At 32.6% G+C, this 19,027-nt stretch overlaps 1 protein-coding gene across 1 annotated transcript; it reads right to left on the bottom strand.

Moving 5' to 3' along the window:
* Positions 1–1,379: 1,379 nt before the first annotated feature.
* Positions 1,380–19,027, bottom strand: LOC111425098 (dual oxidase 2-like). Its single transcript, XM_023058873.2, has 11 exons — positions 18,931–19,027; positions 18,695–18,868; positions 17,189–18,638; positions 16,679–17,130; positions 10,542–11,481; positions 3,170–3,390; positions 2,790–3,114; positions 2,530–2,740; positions 2,133–2,474; positions 1,635–2,078; positions 1,380–1,581 (listed from the first exon to the last, which is right to left on the bottom strand). The coding sequence occupies exons 1-11, from the start codon at positions 18,980–18,982 to the stop codon at positions 1,453–1,455; spliced, it is 4,740 nt and encodes a 1,579-aa protein (XP_022914641.2). The 5' UTR covers positions 18,983–19,027; the 3' UTR covers positions 1,380–1,452.

Genomic DNA, 19,027 nt, shown 5'->3' with positions numbered 1-19,027 from the left:
ATCCCACCATTCGTTTCTTCCCCGTCTAACCCCCGATCGACCACTCTCTTTCTTCAACGTCGCCTCCCTATCCACCTCAATTAGTTCATTCAACCCGTCGGCCCCCTCCACTCTCTGAATATAGCTTGCCAAGTTTCCCCTATAATGTTCTATCCCCTCTTTCGACCAATCTACCCTAATGTATTTTCCACCATGTTCCATTGTCTTTCTGTTCCTTCTTACCCCTCGATCCTTTTATGCACACTTCTAGAGGCTGTTGATCCGACTCTACCAACGCCCTAACTCTAAATGTTTCTATCCTCTCCCGGGGACGCCCCCCTTGCACCCGTATAGGTATATCCTCTTCATCTCCTCCCTCCATATTCCCACTCAGTGTCTCCTATCGTCTCTCCTCTACCCACCTCAGCATCTTCCTTCCTTCTCCATTCAGAATCTTATCCTTGGACCGTCGCCCCTCTCCCTCGACCCCCATCTCCCCTCTTCCCCTTCTTCCCCTATTCTTGCAGTAAAGTCCCTTCCAATAATCAGGTATAAATAACCTTTTATACATTATTTCTATGGCCATATCATTAACCATTATCCTTTTGGTCATAACCTTTTCAGGTTATGCTTTAATTGACATCCAATTTCGAAATTTACCCAACTTTACTTTGCCGCTCTACTCTTGACCACTGCTCGTCTGTCTCTCTTAATCAATGCCATAAAAAAACCAACTCCAAACAACCAGCAGACGCAATGGTCTAGAACCTAGGTCCTAGGATAGTCTTGATGGTAGCCCATACTGAGGTTGCTTCCTAGAATTCCAGCTATGGTGTCTAGAATTCCAACTCTAGACACCATGGCCGCTATTCTGTCGCGAAAGTAGTGCTGGTTGATACTTTGTTACTACATTGCTATTCAATGACTAGATACTGCGAATTGACGACTAGATATTGCTGCCAGAATTGTAGATACTAGTGGCAGAAGACTTAACACTCCTAATAAGGGAACTAGACACCGTTAATAATATAAGAGTTTTAGAAACTACTTGCAGAAAATTAGATACTGCTAATGGAAGCTTAGATACTTCCAACAGAATACTAGATACTTAATAGAAACTACATTGCTTGGAGAAGACTAGGTTAATGTTATGTGATCTTTCCTTACTTCGTAGAGGAAGAGATAAAAATAAATGCGTATTACGCACTGTAACTAGAGGTTTCCTCAGTTCGTGTTTAATTGATTTGCCTTGAGCTAGTTTCAGATTGTTTTCCTTTATCCTCGTGGGCCGACACCGACTTTTAGACGTGTCCACGCACAAACCTGGCGGTGTCTGCGATAACCTTTAATGAAATTTTTGGTTGCATAACCATTTTGGACGATACCTAGGTTTATAGGGTGAAGACTGAAAATTCATTTTGTTCAGTTTATAAAACATTTAATAAAAATGTTAGCGAACAAATATTTAAAGTTTTAAAAGCTTTTATAAATATGGATAAATCTGGGTCCTTCAACAGTTTGTTTATTCAAATCAAAACATGCCTGTTCAACTGCACTAACAACCGGAGGACTTCCACAACTAAAAACACCAATTTGACTCACCTAAAAAAAAAATAAATAAATAAAGAAAAAAAATTTTTTTAATTTTTTTTTACTTCATTATGAAGAGTTTGTATGGTTCTAAATAAATTAGGAAATTCCGGTCGACCAAAATGAGTAACCGCCTTTAAACTGGTAAATAAAGATTTCCCAGATATTTTTTGGTAGTGACGTTCACAAATGTACAAGAAAATCGTACGCAAATCGAATTTTTCGTAGAATTGCGTGATGAAAATGTGAGCACTAACGATTTCTTCTGAATCGTTTTGTTCGACTTTACTCAAAATATCCACCATCCACTCAAATTGTCGTTGGGTTTTCGCCACCCAAATAAAATAAACCTGTTTGCAACGGAAATTATTTGCTATCTTTGATTTGAAAACGATGTCTTTTAAAATACTAGCGAAAGGTGTTACACCAATTCCAGCACCAATTAAAATTGATACATCATGATCGTACCAATCTTGATGACCTTCACCATATGGACCATCCAAATAAATCTAATAAATAAATAAAATTAAACATATTAAAAGAAATATTTTATTTTGTTGTACTTGTGGTAAAGATGTTGTGGATTCTTCATATAATTTTCGAATTCTTTCGGTCCATGGTCCAACAGCTCGAATATGAACGGTTAGATGAGTTTCATCCGGACTAGAAGAAAGAGTAAATGGGTGAAATTCACCGGGGTTTAGACCCAAACAAGCGATGTTAACGTATTGGCCAGATTTGTATTGGAAACTTCTTGGTTTGATAAACTTTAACATGGTGACTTGTGAAGGGAGGATTTTTGCTTCTATAACTGGGATTTGAATCTTTTTTCTTCTCACGCTGATTAATTTGTCTATTACGAATATTATTAAGCATGGTAAAAAGAAGTAATGGAAAAATGGTTCCTAAAAAAATTTTTAATTAATTCATAAAATCTTGTGTTTTTTTAAAGAAACTTGCTTGGATTAATCTTCCCGCTCCATGTAAAATCATAAAAATAAAAAAGATTGGGTAAAGATTGTGGATGTACCAAAAAATGGTGTATAATCGTTTTCGAATAATCCGAAGTGAAAAAGTAAAAATCATAGCCATTAAAACAACTAAAACCATTCCGGAAAATCCGGTGATCGTTTGCCATGCCCAATAATGGAACTTAGGAATTTCGTGAGTTCTAAAAAACGACAATTATTGATTGTAATGAAACCAAAAAAAATTCTTACGCATGGAAATAATTTCTAAATAAACAAGTTAAATCATCGGATGTTTGTGTTGAAATGTGATAAAAATTAAATGCGTGCCCAACGATGTGCAATATAGTTGATATTAACGCGCAAACGGCGATGTATTTGTGTAAATCAATCACTGAGTCTAATGGTAAATATTGACCTAAGCTTAGTTCTCTTAAAGTACTAAAAGTGTTTCTGGACATGGTTACTAAAAGGGTGGAGTAGGTGAACATTTGGGCGGAAGCAGCTCCCCTTGTTATTGTAACACCGTATCCGGCGATTCTTCGAAGACCTCCATGTTCAGATTCAACACTATAATCTAAAAAAGAATCGAAAAATAATTATGAGTAAAATAAGATGTAATAAGAACTTACGATAAGCTCTTTCAGCGAAAATTCCAATTAAAACTAACGTATAAAGAGTAACCCAAAACAAATAAACAGCATTATTTTCAACATAACTTGTGGTACTTGAAATAATGTTAGATCTCTTCGTTTTAACACCCTTTGCTAAAGACTTTTCGATGTTGTCATCAATCGTTGATGAATTAGTTTTTGCGTTAGCTTTAAGTCTTGCTTGGATATCTTCTTTAGTTCTAAAATAAATTAATTAAATAAAAATAACAGTAAAATCCCGATATAACGTATTAATATGGAGAAGGGAGTGTCTATTTGGCTTTATATTTAAACCTTGGATGGTAGAATCTAAGAGGACTGCTACATCTCGAGAACAAGTGTACACAACTAACACCAGATGTAGAATTAGAAACATTTGGGTTTAGCCGTGCGTCTGAAGACAGTATGGCAACTATGGCAACTATGGCAATTATGGAAATTATGGAAATTATGGCAATTATGGCAATTATGGCAATTATGGCAATTATGGCAACTATGGCAACTATAGGAAAACAGAAAAAAAACAAAAGATGTAAGTCTACAGGTCAAGTAAAAGAGAAAAAGAAAGTCGGATCAAGCGAAAAATGATTGAAAAGGAGCAAATAAAGCTGTCAGCTGAAGAGGGAAAAGAGAAGAAGCAGATGACATCAAAACTCAGTCTCAGATAACTATAGAGACAACAAGCGATTTCTTAACGAAGCTTTGAATACGAAAAAGCTACGAGCATTACGCAACTCTGTGGGTAAATTATTCCATAGAGTTATAGCTTGTACAGTGAATGATCTGTGATATATTTCAGTGCGATGAACGGGTAACATAAGTGAGATATCAGACTGTGCTCTAGTAGGAAGACCGCGAGATGCCATGAACTGAAATGCAGTGAACAGGAAAATTGGAGATTGAGAGGAAAGTATCTTGTATAAGGTAGTTAATATGCGAAAGGATCTACGCCTCTCAACGGTGAGCATCTCGAGATGATTACCATATGGTATAACATGATCATACTTTCTCAGGTCGAAAATAAAGCGCAGACAATTATTTTGTACTAAAATAAGAACTAAAACTAGAAACTTTCGCGTTTTGCCGTGCGTCTTTTAAGAAAAGGTTTGACGTTTCGGATACCATGTTGCAACCTTCTTCAGTCGAATCTTCTACGAAGAACCTTTTTGAAGGTGAAGCACCACATCGACTCCGCTGCAGCACGCAGAATCTTGATTAGGACAGAACAAGCACTACTACGAGAAAGTATTCACAAGACCTTCAATGATCTACAGAAAATAAGTGAGAGGTTACTACGACTCCACCTCTCACTTTCTAATTGTATGTCCGGGGGAGACTGGGATAAAGTGGACAGACTAGCAATGGAGAAGGCTGATCGTGAATTCCAGAAGACCCGTGACACGCACATCATGAAGTTTGAATCCCTGGAACTCCGGATACAAAAGAAGAAAAGTAATAGTTTACCAGTAGAAATAATCATCATCAACAAATCGAGTGTCCCACTAACGAAAGACGAAACCACGCCAAAGGATAAAACTACACAATCGGCCTGAAAAAGGTCCCAAAAGAGGAAATAATCTGCGAAGTGGAAGCAACTGTTCGAGGGATGCCCGCACCAAAAGCCGAAGAGATCCGACAAGAAGTTGCGAGAGTACTGAAGTCAGCAAAACCACCGAAATCCAACTTGACGGTTGGTGAAAAGAAGGTAGGGTCTATTAAAGAAAAGTCAGAAATTGTCGTTTTACCAGCAGACAAAGGGAATGCCACTGAGGTTATGGACAAGAAAGAATATGACGACAAAATGATGAACCAGCCACCTACAGGAAGATCAAGAAGGACCCCACAGACAAAATCGTAAGGAAAATGAAAGACCTGGTAAAATCCACAGGAATTCCAGCAGAACAGCAGAAAGGTTTGTTTGTGCAGACGCCGCACAGTGGTCCACAAGCGGTAAAATGTGAACGGAAATCAAATTTTCGAAATTTTTTTTTCGTTTTTTTTTTACATGTTACATGTACTTTAGGTCTTAATAGACTGAGAGCTGAAAGGAATAAAGTCTTATGTACTTTCTAGTGCCAATTGTACGCAATAAAACAGTACTACAATTCTAGTGTATTAAATATTATAAAATGCTACAACTTTAGATGAAGAAAATATATTGTGTTCCACTTTTTCAAGACAATGCGTTGTTGCTATCTTGAACAGCATAGAAAGGTCTTCATTTGGCACTTTTCTAATTTTTAAAATATTGTTGCAGAAATACGTAATAAGCACTTCTTTTAAAGCTAATTAACACCTACATCCAAATATTTGAACATATATATCTCGCAGAAGACGCAAGAAGAACTTTTGTCGCTAGAATATTCTTATTCTTTGAGATGTGCTCTATATAACATGATAACCACATCTTGCTTTAACTTGCTCCTTACCAAGATATTAGCGATCAAAGATGATCAGTGACTGAGTGTGTTATTGGACCGTTTTCATATAAAATGCTTATATTCTTTTTCTTAAAAGATAAATCTCGTATATTTGGTGTAAACTCGCATAACAATAATAGAATACCAGACTTAAAGTTTCGGGCATATCTAACAACCGGAAGTGGATGTTAGATACAGTGCGGCAAAAAACTGAAACACTGGAAATATCTACTTTTTTTATAAGTATGAAGGCTTCCACGGCCGGGGTTAATTGCACTAATATTAGAACTAAAACTAGAACTAACACTAGAAACTTTCGGGTTTTGCCGTGCGTCTTTTAAGAAAAGGTTTGGTTTTTGGATGCCATGGTGCAACCTTCTTCAGAAACACTTGGAACCAGTTTTATTAAATGTTATTTAAAAAAAAAATTTTAAATGTTTGGATAATTATCCAAATGTAAATGTAAATTCTATATTACATTGTAAGTGGGGGTTTGATGGTAGCGGATGTCATTCGACTTATAAACAAAAGTTCATCACAAATGCAGAGGGAAAAGATGATTCGCTATTTATGTCTTCCTAGTCTCATTACGATTGGAAGACAATGATAATAATATTGTATTGTGGAAAAACCCCACACCATCATCTATACGGTTTTGTAGACCGATTAGATTACAATGGATGCATGAAAATGCCGCTCTTATAAGCACCGAAGAAAAATATATATTTCAAACCAAATAAGTTCCCTTCAGCCATATACCTCAAAATGTGTAAGTGTTAACTTTTCTCTTTATTTCACGATGGTGGATGGCAAGGTATAAAGTCTTCGTTTTCTTAAAACTTTATTTGAATTATTAATACATGTTGTAGGTCTGTAATTCTTTGATGGGAATTTGATGGAATCATCTGGCATGGAATGTTATTTATGCAGAGCAAAAATTTCACAGATGAACGGTAGAGCTAGAAGGTTTTAAGTTTGGTTTGTCTGTTCTCCTTGCATACATTCGGTTTTTTGTGTGTTTGCTTCACATTTCATACAGATTAGAAATTAGAACTTGGAAGGTGTCTGGTTCATACGTACTTTTACTAAATTATCATCAGAGATTATTGGTATGACAATTTTATGGTAAGCACGCATGTACTAATCACTTTATACTTCATTTAAGGAATTGACGAGGAACTAATACAGCGATTTGGCGTTGTTTTGGCTGCAATAAACAGTGGGTACAATATTAATTGCAATGAATTTGATAAATATTGTTTCAAAACTGCCGAATTCGTCCATTTTATGGTTAGTACTATATGCCAACCAGCGTTCATAAAATTTTGATACATGGATCTGCAGTCATTAAAGAAACTCTACTATCTATTGGAGAGTTGTCGAAAGAAGCGCAAGAAGCTAATAACAAAAAAATCCGAAAATTTAGAGAGAGCCACACAAGGAAATGTAGTAGACTGGATACGAATGATGATCTATTTAAAAGACTGCTACTCAGCTCACATCCATTTATAGGTAATTTTCAACAGCACATTTCTAGAAAACATAAAAAGATGAGTATGGAGACTAAAAGATTATTTATAATAGACAATGTAGAAGACCAGGAAGAAGAAAAAGATCGCAAAGAAGAAGACGAATATGACGAAGAACAAGAATCAGAACAAGAGCTGTATGAGGCAGGATGCAACGAAGATGAAGATGACGAAGAATGGTCTGAAACAGAACAAGAAGAAACACATATTTTTAAGCAACGTAGATAATTTATAGAGAATTAAATTCCCTTTCTGATAGGCTAAAAAAGTATGGTGCGTTCCATTTAAAATTTTCTACTTTCTCGTCATTGAAAATGGAGAAACAATAATTCAATTTTTGACCATCCTGTATAAGATACTCCGATACAACAAATGACAATCTATTTGACAGCATCTGAAGAATAATCGTACCAATTTAGACCTTTTTTGAATGAACGTTGGCTGAGATATGGAGTTTTAAAGAGCATGGTAAAATTTACCAAAAAAAGTTTAGAACCAAAATAACTCGAAAACGAAAAACGCTAGGTACCAATAACTTTTATCAAAGTCAACCTATTTTTTTACGTACAATTAAATGGTGTAATAAAAACTATAGCATTCTATTTAAAATAACGAAGTTATGGTTTACTTCCGGTAGACCGGAAGTGGCAGCCATCTTGAAAGTATTTTAGATTGAAAGTTCCGAATGAACAACCCATGCTACCGAAATTTCAAAATTGTACGAATAGTGGAACCTGAAAAAGTTCTAACGAACCAGTTACGTGAGACACTGTAGTTAAAGATTTATTTATAGAAACCTTACATCGAAGTAAACTATATAACCAATTTAGTTTACACAATTTTGTATTTAGCTATCCTTCATGATTTAATAGCGTTGTATAAAATTTTGTATTTATCCAATTCTAAGGACCTAAATTATATGAAAAAAGTAGAATGTGACCTCAAGTAAATTAGTACTTCCGGTTGCCATATTTGATCCAAAAGTTCACAAAGTCTTTAGCATATAGTCCTATAGCCATATACCAAGTTTCAAAAAATTATCTCAACCCAAACTGCGTTAAAATATTTTTGTTCGGGTTTTTTCGAATTTAGACCACTGTGCGCCGGTACCACCAAGAATTTATGGATTACCGAAGATTCATAAACTAGACGTCCCCCTCCGCCCTATCGTCAGTGCCATCAACTCCCCAAGATACAAGTTGGCCATATATCTTGCAAAGATTCTGTCTCCTTTCACAGGGAATACGGAATCGTATGTCAGGAATTCTACACACTTTGTGGAATCGGTAAAAGGTATAAAGCTAGATGCTGAGGATACTTTGGTGAGTTTCGATGTGGAATCCCTTTTTACTAGGGTACCAGTTAAGGATGCTGTAGATGGTCTCTGCCAAAAACTCATTCCCTAGGGATTACTAGAATACGTGCCAGGTCTAGTGGAGTACTGTTTATCATCGACGTATTTCAGCTGGAAGGAAGAATTTTACGAGCAGTTCGAAGGGGCAGCCATGGAATCTCCATGGCTGCCCTTCGTTTTGCCCTATTGTTTTTAATTCGCAATATACGACAGCCCCTTAACACATTCCAAATTCTTTTTTGATTAGATTTTTTGTGTAAATACTCTAAATATGTTTTCCTTTCAGCATAAATAGTAAAATTAGTATAATTTCTCAATTGTTTCTCAATTTGCTTGCTACGTTTATATTTTTTTTAGCTTTATCTCTCAAATTTTGGTAACGTAACAACTTAATATTATCCGTTATCCAAGGTTTCCTAGGTTTCGAAATTCTAACTGTCCTCACTGAAGCATGAATGTCAAACAAATTCAATATTTGATCATTAAAAAACTTTAATTTATCATCAATCGACATTGCAAAAATATTCAGCAACGAAGGAATCATAATTGAATGAGTTGCAGTCTCTGTATGTGTAACAAAACGAAGATGGTTTAAGCATTGCACAGCTAAATCGACAAAAAACCAGTTCATGATCAGACATCTCAGGATGAAGAACCCCAGATTCCAATACTATAGAAAAATCAGACATCGCAATAACATCAATAGTCTTCATCGAACTATCAGTAATTCGGGTAGGCTCACCTATTAATTGAGTCATATCAATTGTTTGAAACATATTCAACAATCTTACAACATAATTGTTGCTAGTATCAAGAACATCAATATTAATATCCCCCAAACAGAAAACAATCTTTCCCAATTAACATTGGAAGGATGTCTTAGAAGAAGAGTTTTTGCAGCATTGCGTCTGCGCATGAGATCTCTGACCTCATGGTTGAGCCAGGGTGCAGGTAAGTGTTTTGTTTTGCGTAGAAGTAAAGGGGCATGACAGTCAAACAGTTCAGTAATTTGTGTATTGAAGTAGTTAACCTTTTTGTTGATATCCGACATCCGGTATAAATTTAACCAATCGATGGTCAAAGCATCAGATCACACGACGCCCAATCTCAAGTGCGCAATAGATCAAGAGGTTGGAGAACTGAGACGCTTGAATTTGAACCATGAGAAAGTATGCTGTCTGGACAGGACGTTATAATAATGTCCAATACCGTATGTGTTTCAAAATATACAACAATCTAACGCTGAATAACAGTTAAAACTAGAACCAACACTAGACCTAGAACTAGAAACATTCGGGTTTAGCCGTCTTAAGAGACTTGCGCCTAAACCCGAATAATTGTAGTTCTAGGTCTAGTGCTAGTTCTAATGCAAGTGTTAGTTCTAGTTCGGGTTTAGTCGTCTTAAGAGGCGTACAGATAAACTCGAATGTGTCTGGTCCTAGGTGTAGTATGAGTTCTAGTTTTAGTTCAATGAAAAATATACTACACTCTAACACTGAATAACATCTAAAACTAGAATTAACACTAGTATTAGAACTGACACTAGACCTACAACTATAAACATTCGAGTTTAGCCGTCTTAAGAGACGTGCGGCTAAATCCGAATGTTTCTAGTTCTAGATCTAGTGTTAGTTCTAGCTCTAGTTCAATGAAACATATGTAACAATCCAACGCTGAATAACAACTAAAACTAGAACTGACACTAGACCTAGAACTAACACTATACCTAGAACTAGAAACATTCGGGATTAGCCGTCTCAAGAGACGTACGGCTAAACCTGAATGATTCTAGTTCTAGGTCTAGAGTTAGTTCTACTTTTATTTCAATAAAAATATTCAACAATCTAGCGCTGAATAACAATTAAAACTAGAAATATCGTCCTTGATTTATACATCATATAGACAACTCGGGGAATACTCCTGTTTATCTATGCACATGGATTCCATCTATGCGCACTAACATTTATATTTAAATATAATAATGTATCAAATAGTTAATACGAGTAGCATGACTTAAAAATATTTTGTCTTAACTTGTCTAAACTTACTCATAAAGATTTTCAATAGTATGTCTAGCAGCATCAATTTTGGTACTTTCTTTATTAACACCTTTAAATCCTAAAGTAGCCTTATTTAAATTCTGTATATCAGGTCCAATGAGTTTTAAAAAATCATCAAACATTAATCTATCCTTATTTCGGAATCCTGCTTTATCTAGCATGGTAGCGATGCTTTTATCTAAATCTTGTTGTTGAACAGATCCACTAACAGTTTCCAAAAACGATTTAATCATTTCCATAAAATTATCTCTTGTTAAATAACCAACAGCGTTTATATCGTACATATCGAACAACAATTTTGCTTTATCGGTTTCAGTACCTTTGGCAAAAATTACTAATAAGTCGGCGAATTCTCGGAAAGAAATGAATCCATTTTTATCTTTATCAATCAAGTTAAACATTTTCTTAACGAATTCGGTTTCAGGTTGCATTCCTAAAGCGTCCGCAAATTCAAATAAAGTTAATTCAAGGTGGGTTAGTTCCATCGATTTAACATCAACCTGTAAAAGTGCGTCCTTTGAATAATCGATTTTAAAAGCTTGCGCAAAAACAACTCTGAAAAATTTATCGATTTTTTCTTTCCGACTTGAGTAAGATTCGGCTACGTTCAACCCAACTTTTAACGAAGTATAACTGCCTTCTTCGAAATTAACATTAGCCTCCTTTAATAGATCAACTAAAATTTTATGAAATGGTGATAACATGAAGTTATTTTCAAAACGGACCACAAAATCGTAATCGTTTTGTTGTTTTACAAACAGATATGGTTCATTGTTAACGGTGTAAATCATAATTGATTTTTTGGGATTTGTAAAATCGAGGATTCTTAATGTTTCTCCTTTCCTTGATAATATTCGAATTTGTTTTAAATTTTTTATTACGTTTATTATTATTGGCCGATAAGAATTTTTTTGTACCCATTCAGAAGCTGAAAAAGTATTATTTTATTACTAATTAATTAAAATTAAATTCTCGGGTTCAATTTAAAAATTATTATCTCAAAAATAGATATAGATTTTCAAGAACGGTTTTGTTCACGCGAAAGTACGTACTTTCTTCGATGAAACAACAATGTGTCATCCTTGTATCTTAAGAATTTGATTTTTCGCGACTTTTTTTTAAAACGTTGAAATAAATTGTTGAAAAATTCAAAATTTTGGATGAATGTAAAAATTATTATCTCAAAAACTAATTGACATTTTCAAATACGGGTTACTTCATTAAGAAGTGCACACTTTCTTCTATAAATCACTAAAAATATATCATGATATCTTAATAGTTCAATTTTTTATGATTTTTTAAAAGTTCATAAAGTTAAAAATTTGAGTTCGGTTTAAAAATTATTATCTCAAAAATGGAGAGCGATTTTCAAGTGCGATTTTGTTCATAGAAAAGTATGTACTTTCCTCTATAACTCAGGAACGTTTCATCCACATATCTTAAGAGTTCTATTTTAGGAGATTTTTTAAAAATGATGGAGAGGAATGTTACGAAATTCAAAACTCTCGGAATTCGGGTTGAATTTAAAAATTATTATCTCAAAAATAGATTTTCAAGAACGGTTTTTTGTTCACGATAAAGTACGTACTTTCTTCTATAAAACATCAATGTGTCATCTATGTATCTTAAGAATTCGATTTTTAGCGATTTTTTTTAAAAACGCTGAAATAAATTGTTTGGATATTCAAAATTCTGGATGAATTGGAAGAATTGTTATACCAAAATCTAATTGATATTTTCAGATACGCTTCAGTTCACGAAGAAGTACATACTTTCCTTTGTAAATCACTAAAGATATATCATGATAAGATATATCTTAAGAGATAAATTCTTTATGATTTTTTAAAAGTTAATAAAGTTAAAAATTTGTGTTCAGTTTAACGACTATTATCTCAAAAATGTATAGAGATTTTCAAGAAGGGTTTTGTACACGATAAAGTACGTACTTTCTTCTATGAAACATCAATGTATCATCCATGTATCTTAAGAATTCGATTTTTCGCAATTTCTTTTTAGAAACGCTGAAATAAATTGTTTAGAAATTCAAAATTCTGGATGAATTATTATCTCAAAAACGAATTGACATTTTCGAATACGGTTTAGTTTACCAAGAAGTATACACTTTTTTCCATAAATCACTAAAAATAATACATCATATCTTAAGAGTTCAATTTGTTATGATTTTTTAAAAGTTCATAAAGTTAAAAATTTGGGTTCGGTTTAAAAATCATTATCTCAAAAATGGAAAGCGATTTTCAAGGGTGGCTTTATTCATAGAAAAGGATGTACTTTCCTCTATAACTCAAGAATGTTTCATCAACATATCTTAAGAGTTCGATTCTAGGCGATTTTTTAAAAATGATGGAAAAAACTCTGGGAATTCGGGTTGAGTTCAAAAATTATTATCTCAAAAATGGATAAAGATTTTCAAGAACGGTTTTGATCACGGTAAAGTACGTACTTTCTTATATAAAACATCAATGTATCATCCATGTATCTTAAGAATTCGATTTATCGCGATTTTTTTTAAAACGCTGAAATAAATTGTTTAGAAATTCAAAATTCTGGATGAATTTAAAAAATTATTATCTCAAAATCTAATTGATATTTTCAAATACGGTTTAATTCATGAAGAAGTGCACACTTTCTTCTATAAATCACTAAAAATATATCATGATACATTAAGAGTTCAATTTTTTATGATTTTTTAAAAGTTCATAAAGTTAAAAATTTGGGTTCGGTTTAAAATTTATCTCAAAAATGGAGAGTAGTTTTCAAGCGTGGTTTTATTCATAGAAAATTATGTTCTTTCCTCTATAATTCACGAACGTTTCATCCATATATCTTAAGAGTTCGATTTTAGGCAATTTTTTAAAAATGATGGAAAAAAATGTTACGAAATTCAAAACTCTGGGAATTCGGGTTGAGTTCAAAAATTATTATCTCAAAAATGGATAGATTTTTAAGAACGGTTTTGATCACGGTAAAGTACGTACTTTCTTATATAAAACATCAATGTATCATCCATGTATTTTAAGAATTCGATTATTTGCGATTTTTTTTAAACGCTGAATAAATTGTTTAGAAATTTAAAATGCTGGATGAATTTAAAAATTATTATCTCAAAAACTAATTGATGTTTTCAAATACGGTTTAATTCATGAAGAAGTGCACACTTTCTTCTAAAAATTACTAAAAATATAGCATGATACATTAAGAGTTAATTTTGTTATGATTTTTTAAAAGTTCATAAAGTTAAAAATTTGGGTTCGGTTTAAAATTTATCTCAAAAATGGAGAACGGTTTTCAAGCGTGGTTTTATTCATAGAAAATTATGTACTTTCCTCTATAATTCACGAACGTTTCATCCATTTATCTTAAGAATTCGATTTTAGGCAATTTTTTAAAAATGATGGAAAAAACTGGGAATTCGGGTTGAGTTCAAAAATTATTATCTCAAAAATGGATAAAGATTTTCAAGAACGGTTTTGTTCACGGTAAAGTACGTACTTTCTTCTATAAAACATCAATGTATCATCCATGTATCTTAAGAATTCGATTTATCGCGATTTTTTTTAAAACGCTGAAATAAATTGTTTAGAAATTCAAAATTCTGGATGAATTTAAAAATTATTATCTCAAAATCTAATTGATATTTTCAAATACGGTTTAATTCATGAAGAAGTGCACACTTTCTTCTCTAAATCACTAAAAATATATCATGATACATTAAAAGTTCAATATTTTATGATTTTTTAAAAGTTCATAAAGTTAAAAATTTGGGTTCGGTTTAAAATTTATCTTAAAAATGGAGAGCGGTTTTCAAGCGTAGTTTTATTCATAGAAAATTATGTACTTTCCTCTATAATTCACGAACGTTTCATCCATATATCTTAAGAGTTCGATTTTAGGCGATTTTTTAAAAATGATGGAAAAAAATGTTACGAAATTCAAAACTCTGGGAATCCGGGTTGAGTTCAAAAATTATTATTTCAAAAATGGATAGAGATTTTTAAGAACGGTTTTGATCACGGTAAAGTACGTACTTTCTTCTATAAAACATCAATGTATCATCCATGTATTTTAAGAATTCGATTTTTTGCGATTTTTTTTTTAAACGCTGAAAGAAATTGTTTAGAAATTTAAAATGCTGGATGAATTTAAAAATTATTATCTCAAAAACTAATTGATGTTTTCAAATACGGTTTAATTCATGAAGAAGTGCACACTTTCTTCTATAAATCACTAAAAATATATCATGATACATTAAGAGTTCAATTTTTTATGATTTTTTAAAAGTTCATAAAGTTAAAAATTTGGGTTCGGTTTAAAATTTATCTCAAAAATGGGGAGCGGTTTTCAAGCGTGGTTTTATTCATAGAAAATTATGTACTTTCCTCTATAACTCACGAACGTTTCATCCATATATCTTAAGAGTTCGATTTTAGGTGATTTTTTAAAAATGATGGAAAAAAATGTTACGAAATTCAAAACTCTGGGAATTCGGGTTGAGTTCAAAAATTATTTTCTCAAAAATGGGTGGAGATTTTCAATAACGGTTTTGTTCACGGTAAAGTACGTACTTTCTTCTATAAAACATCAATTTATCATCAATCTATCTTAAAAATTAGATTTTTCGCGTTTTTTTGTAAAAACGCTGAAATAAATTGTTTAGATATTCAAAATTCTGGATGAATTGGAAGAATTGTTATACCAAAATCAAATTGATATTTTCAGATACGCTTCAATTCACGAAGAAGTACATACTTTCCTTTGTAAATCATTAAAAATATATCATGATAAGATATATCTTAAGAGATAAATTCTTTATGATTTTTTAAAAGTTAATAAAGTTAAATATTTCGGTTCAGTTTAAAGATTATTATCTCAAAAATGGATAGAAATTTTCAAGAAGGGTTTTGTTCACGATATAGTACGTACTTTCTTCTATGAAACATCAATGTATCATCCATGTATTTTAAGAATTCGATTTTTTACGATTTTTTTTTTAAACGCTGAAATAAATTGTTTAGAAATTTAAAATTCTGGTTGAATTTAAAAATTATTATCTCAAAAACTAATTGATGTTTTCAAATACGGTTTAATTCATGAAGAAGTGTACACTTTCTTCTATAAATCACTAAAAATATATCATGATACATTAAGAGTTCAATTTTTTATGATTTTTTAAAAGTTCGTAAAGTTAAAAACTTGGGTTCGGTTTAAAAATTATTATCTCAAAAATGGAAAGCGATTTTCAAGGGTGGCTTTATTCATAGAAAAGGATGTACTTTTCTCTATAACTCAGGAATGTTTCATCCATATATCTTAAGAGTTCGATTTTAGGCGATTTTTTAAAAATGATGGAAAAAACTCTGGGAATTCGGGTTGAGTTCAAAAATTATTATCTCAAAAATGGATAAAGATTTTCAAGAACGGTTTTGATCACGGTAAAGTACGTACTTTCTTATATAAAACATCAATGTATCATACATGTATCTTAAGAATTCGATTTATCGCGATTTTTTTTAAAACGCTGAAATAAATTGTTTAGAAATTCAAAATTCTGGATGAATTTAAAAATTATTATCTCAAAATCTAATTGATATTTTCAAATACGGTTTAATTCATGAAGAAGTGCACACTTTCGTCTATAAATCACTAAAAATATATCATGATACATTAAAAGTTCAACTTTTTATGATTTTTTAAAAATCAAAATTTTTATGGTTTTATTCATAGAAAAGTATGTACTTTCCTCTATAACTCACGAACGTTTCATCCATATATCTTAAGAGTTCGATTTTAGGCGATTTTTTAAAAATGGTGGAAAAATAGTTATGAAATTCAAAACTTTGGGAATTTGAGTTGAGTTCAAAAATTATTATCTCAAAAACGACTGGTGATTTTTATGTGGGTATTAGTTTATAAAAAAGTACATGCTTTGCTCTATAAATTGCAAAACGTACATCAATGTTTCTTGATAATTCGATTTCTGTCAATTTTTTCAAAAACGATGATACATGAAACTTTAGTATCTTAAAAATGAGTGGAGATGTGAATAATTCATTAACATATATTAAGAATTGCAATTTTCAAGGTTTTTAGAAACGATTGATATTTACCAACAAACATATTGCTCGAAGAACTTCCTTCGGAATCAATTTTAGTGTTGTCTTTAAATTTTCGTAATTCGGCTTCTCTAAATTTATAATAAGCGATACCCAAAATGCTTACAATAACCAGACCCAAACCCAAAAATGTTAATATGTAGCTTGTGGCGCTGTTTGAAAAATAATCGTATCTAGTTTCTCCTTGAATACAATCTTCTTTTAAGTTTTTTTCGTCGAGTTGAGGAAGGTGGTAACATTGTTTGTTTAAATCGACACCGTTAGTGTTTTTGAACTTACAGTCATTTGGAACGAGATTTTTACAGTTTTCATGTATATGTTCTAGTTCATAAGGTGCCCTAAAAACGTTTTGTTGGATATCTTTAGGATCTAGTTTGGTTACACTCATTATGATATCATATAATTTTAATTCTTTTATCCTGGCAATTTCTTCTTTAGTAAATAATCTTCAATTAAAAGAAAGAGTTATGATAAAATTGTGTAATATTAAATGAATGTACTTACTTATTTTGTTCATTTTCATACCAAAATCGATCACCATCTCGGATTCTTTCAAACTGATCTAAAATAATAGCTTCAAATAGTTCACCAGGTCCAGTATCTGTTTCTAAAATTCCACCAATCCATACATCGATGTTATTTACGTTATCTTTGTATAATTCTTTCATTTTATCTACTTTGTCTTTTTCAGCATATTTAAAATGATCAAACGACTCTATTTTATTAAGACCAAAAGCCTCTCTTGCGGTGTTAAAATCTGGAATTCCATGGTCTCTTCCCCTTTGGACATTTACCGCCATCAAATCTCTTCTTGGAAATTCTAATGGGCCAAAGACGTTTCCTCTTAAATCTTCAACGATTCTATGATCTTCTCGTTCACATAATTGATAAGCCATTCCCATTAAAAGCCGATCGATATCGATAAGGTTGTCTTTATCGTCTTTAGTTTTGAGAGCATCTTGTGGGCGCCAAAATGAATTACAAGTTCTAACAGCAAATTTATCCCAGTTTTTAAATGTTGTCGAGCAACCATCTCTTCCATAATCTCTTAAGTAAACTCCAGGTGGAACTAAAGTATGTCCGAAACGAAAAGCAGCCGTTTGAAAAAGTTGATCAATTTGTGGATTAATCGATGGATTGTATCCTTTGTATGGTGGAAGAGGGTTATTCAACCATGTTGGTAACCATTCGTCGATAACGATGTGTTGTTGAGTTGCTATAACCCATTTTCTTGCTTCGTTAAAAACTTTATCGCTTGACCAGTTTGGCTGTAAATTTCGGATGTTTTGTGCTAAGAAATTGTGCCAACGAAACCATAAAACACCGAAAGTTAATAGAAAAGTGTTTTCATTTCCACGGGGATTTCCCAGTTTAAAAAATCTTTCAACTTTATCTAATTCATGTTGCTGAACGAAAATAGAATGTCTAGCTGGTGGTGGTGGATTTGCGAGTGGCAATCTTTGAGTGTTGTATTCTGGAAATAAACCACCGTGGCTATAAGCCAATTTTCCATCTTTATCAATAGTCCCATCTGAATAAGTTCTTAATTGATCAGCCCATTGTTTAGTTATTCCGTACATTAACCCTCCATCTAAAAATGGGGTAATTTCGTTTAATTGTTGTCGAGGATTATTTGGTGAATACCCAGTTTTTTGATCGTACCGGGTTCGCAATAACGGCATTTCACTGTGCATTTTTGCATATTTATGATTTCCTGGTATGGGTATGTTAAAATACTCCGGTGGGCAAGCTGGTCTTTGGGCGTCTAAAATTTCTTCGACAACTTGTTGACCAAAAAAAACTAAAAGCGCGGTTTTTCCTGTTTTGGACATCGTTCCTATTTCGCCAGAAAGGAGTTGATCGCTTAAATCAAAAGGATTTGGGCGATCTGCACCGGTGGGATGGTAAGTCCCATCGGCGTAAGCAGCTGGAGTTCTTCTTAAAAGATGACCATCTAAAAAAAAATAAAAATATTACTTAATAAAAATTTTTTTTAATAAAAAAATTTACCTATAGCTCCTAAATTCGGTTGATCCAAATTATTATAAAATCCATCATATCCAGGTAATTCCACTTCTTTATTTTCGAAACTGTTTCCATCAGGATTACCTGTCAGTAATTGAAGAGCAACAAAATTCCGAGGTTTAGATTCGTCAAATGCTTCATACCGACCACGCCATGACCCTATATATGGGAAAATTGTTAAAAATTAATTGAATAAAACAGTGTATAAAAAATATTCTTACCCATTTGGGCCATAACAAGATTAAAAAAGCCAATCACAAAAGCGATCCTCATCGTTACAGATTAATGCATAAACTGCATATTATAACATGTATGAGT

Source organism: Onthophagus taurus, chromosome 3 (assembly GCF_036711975.1).
Source record: "Onthophagus taurus isolate NC chromosome 3, IU_Otau_3.0, whole genome shotgun sequence".
In the NCBI taxonomy this organism is placed as follows: domain Eukaryota; kingdom Metazoa; phylum Arthropoda; class Insecta; order Coleoptera; family Scarabaeidae; genus Onthophagus; species Onthophagus taurus.
Note: the sequence above shows the minus strand (reverse complement) of the source record. Positions and strands in the feature narration are given on the sequence as shown.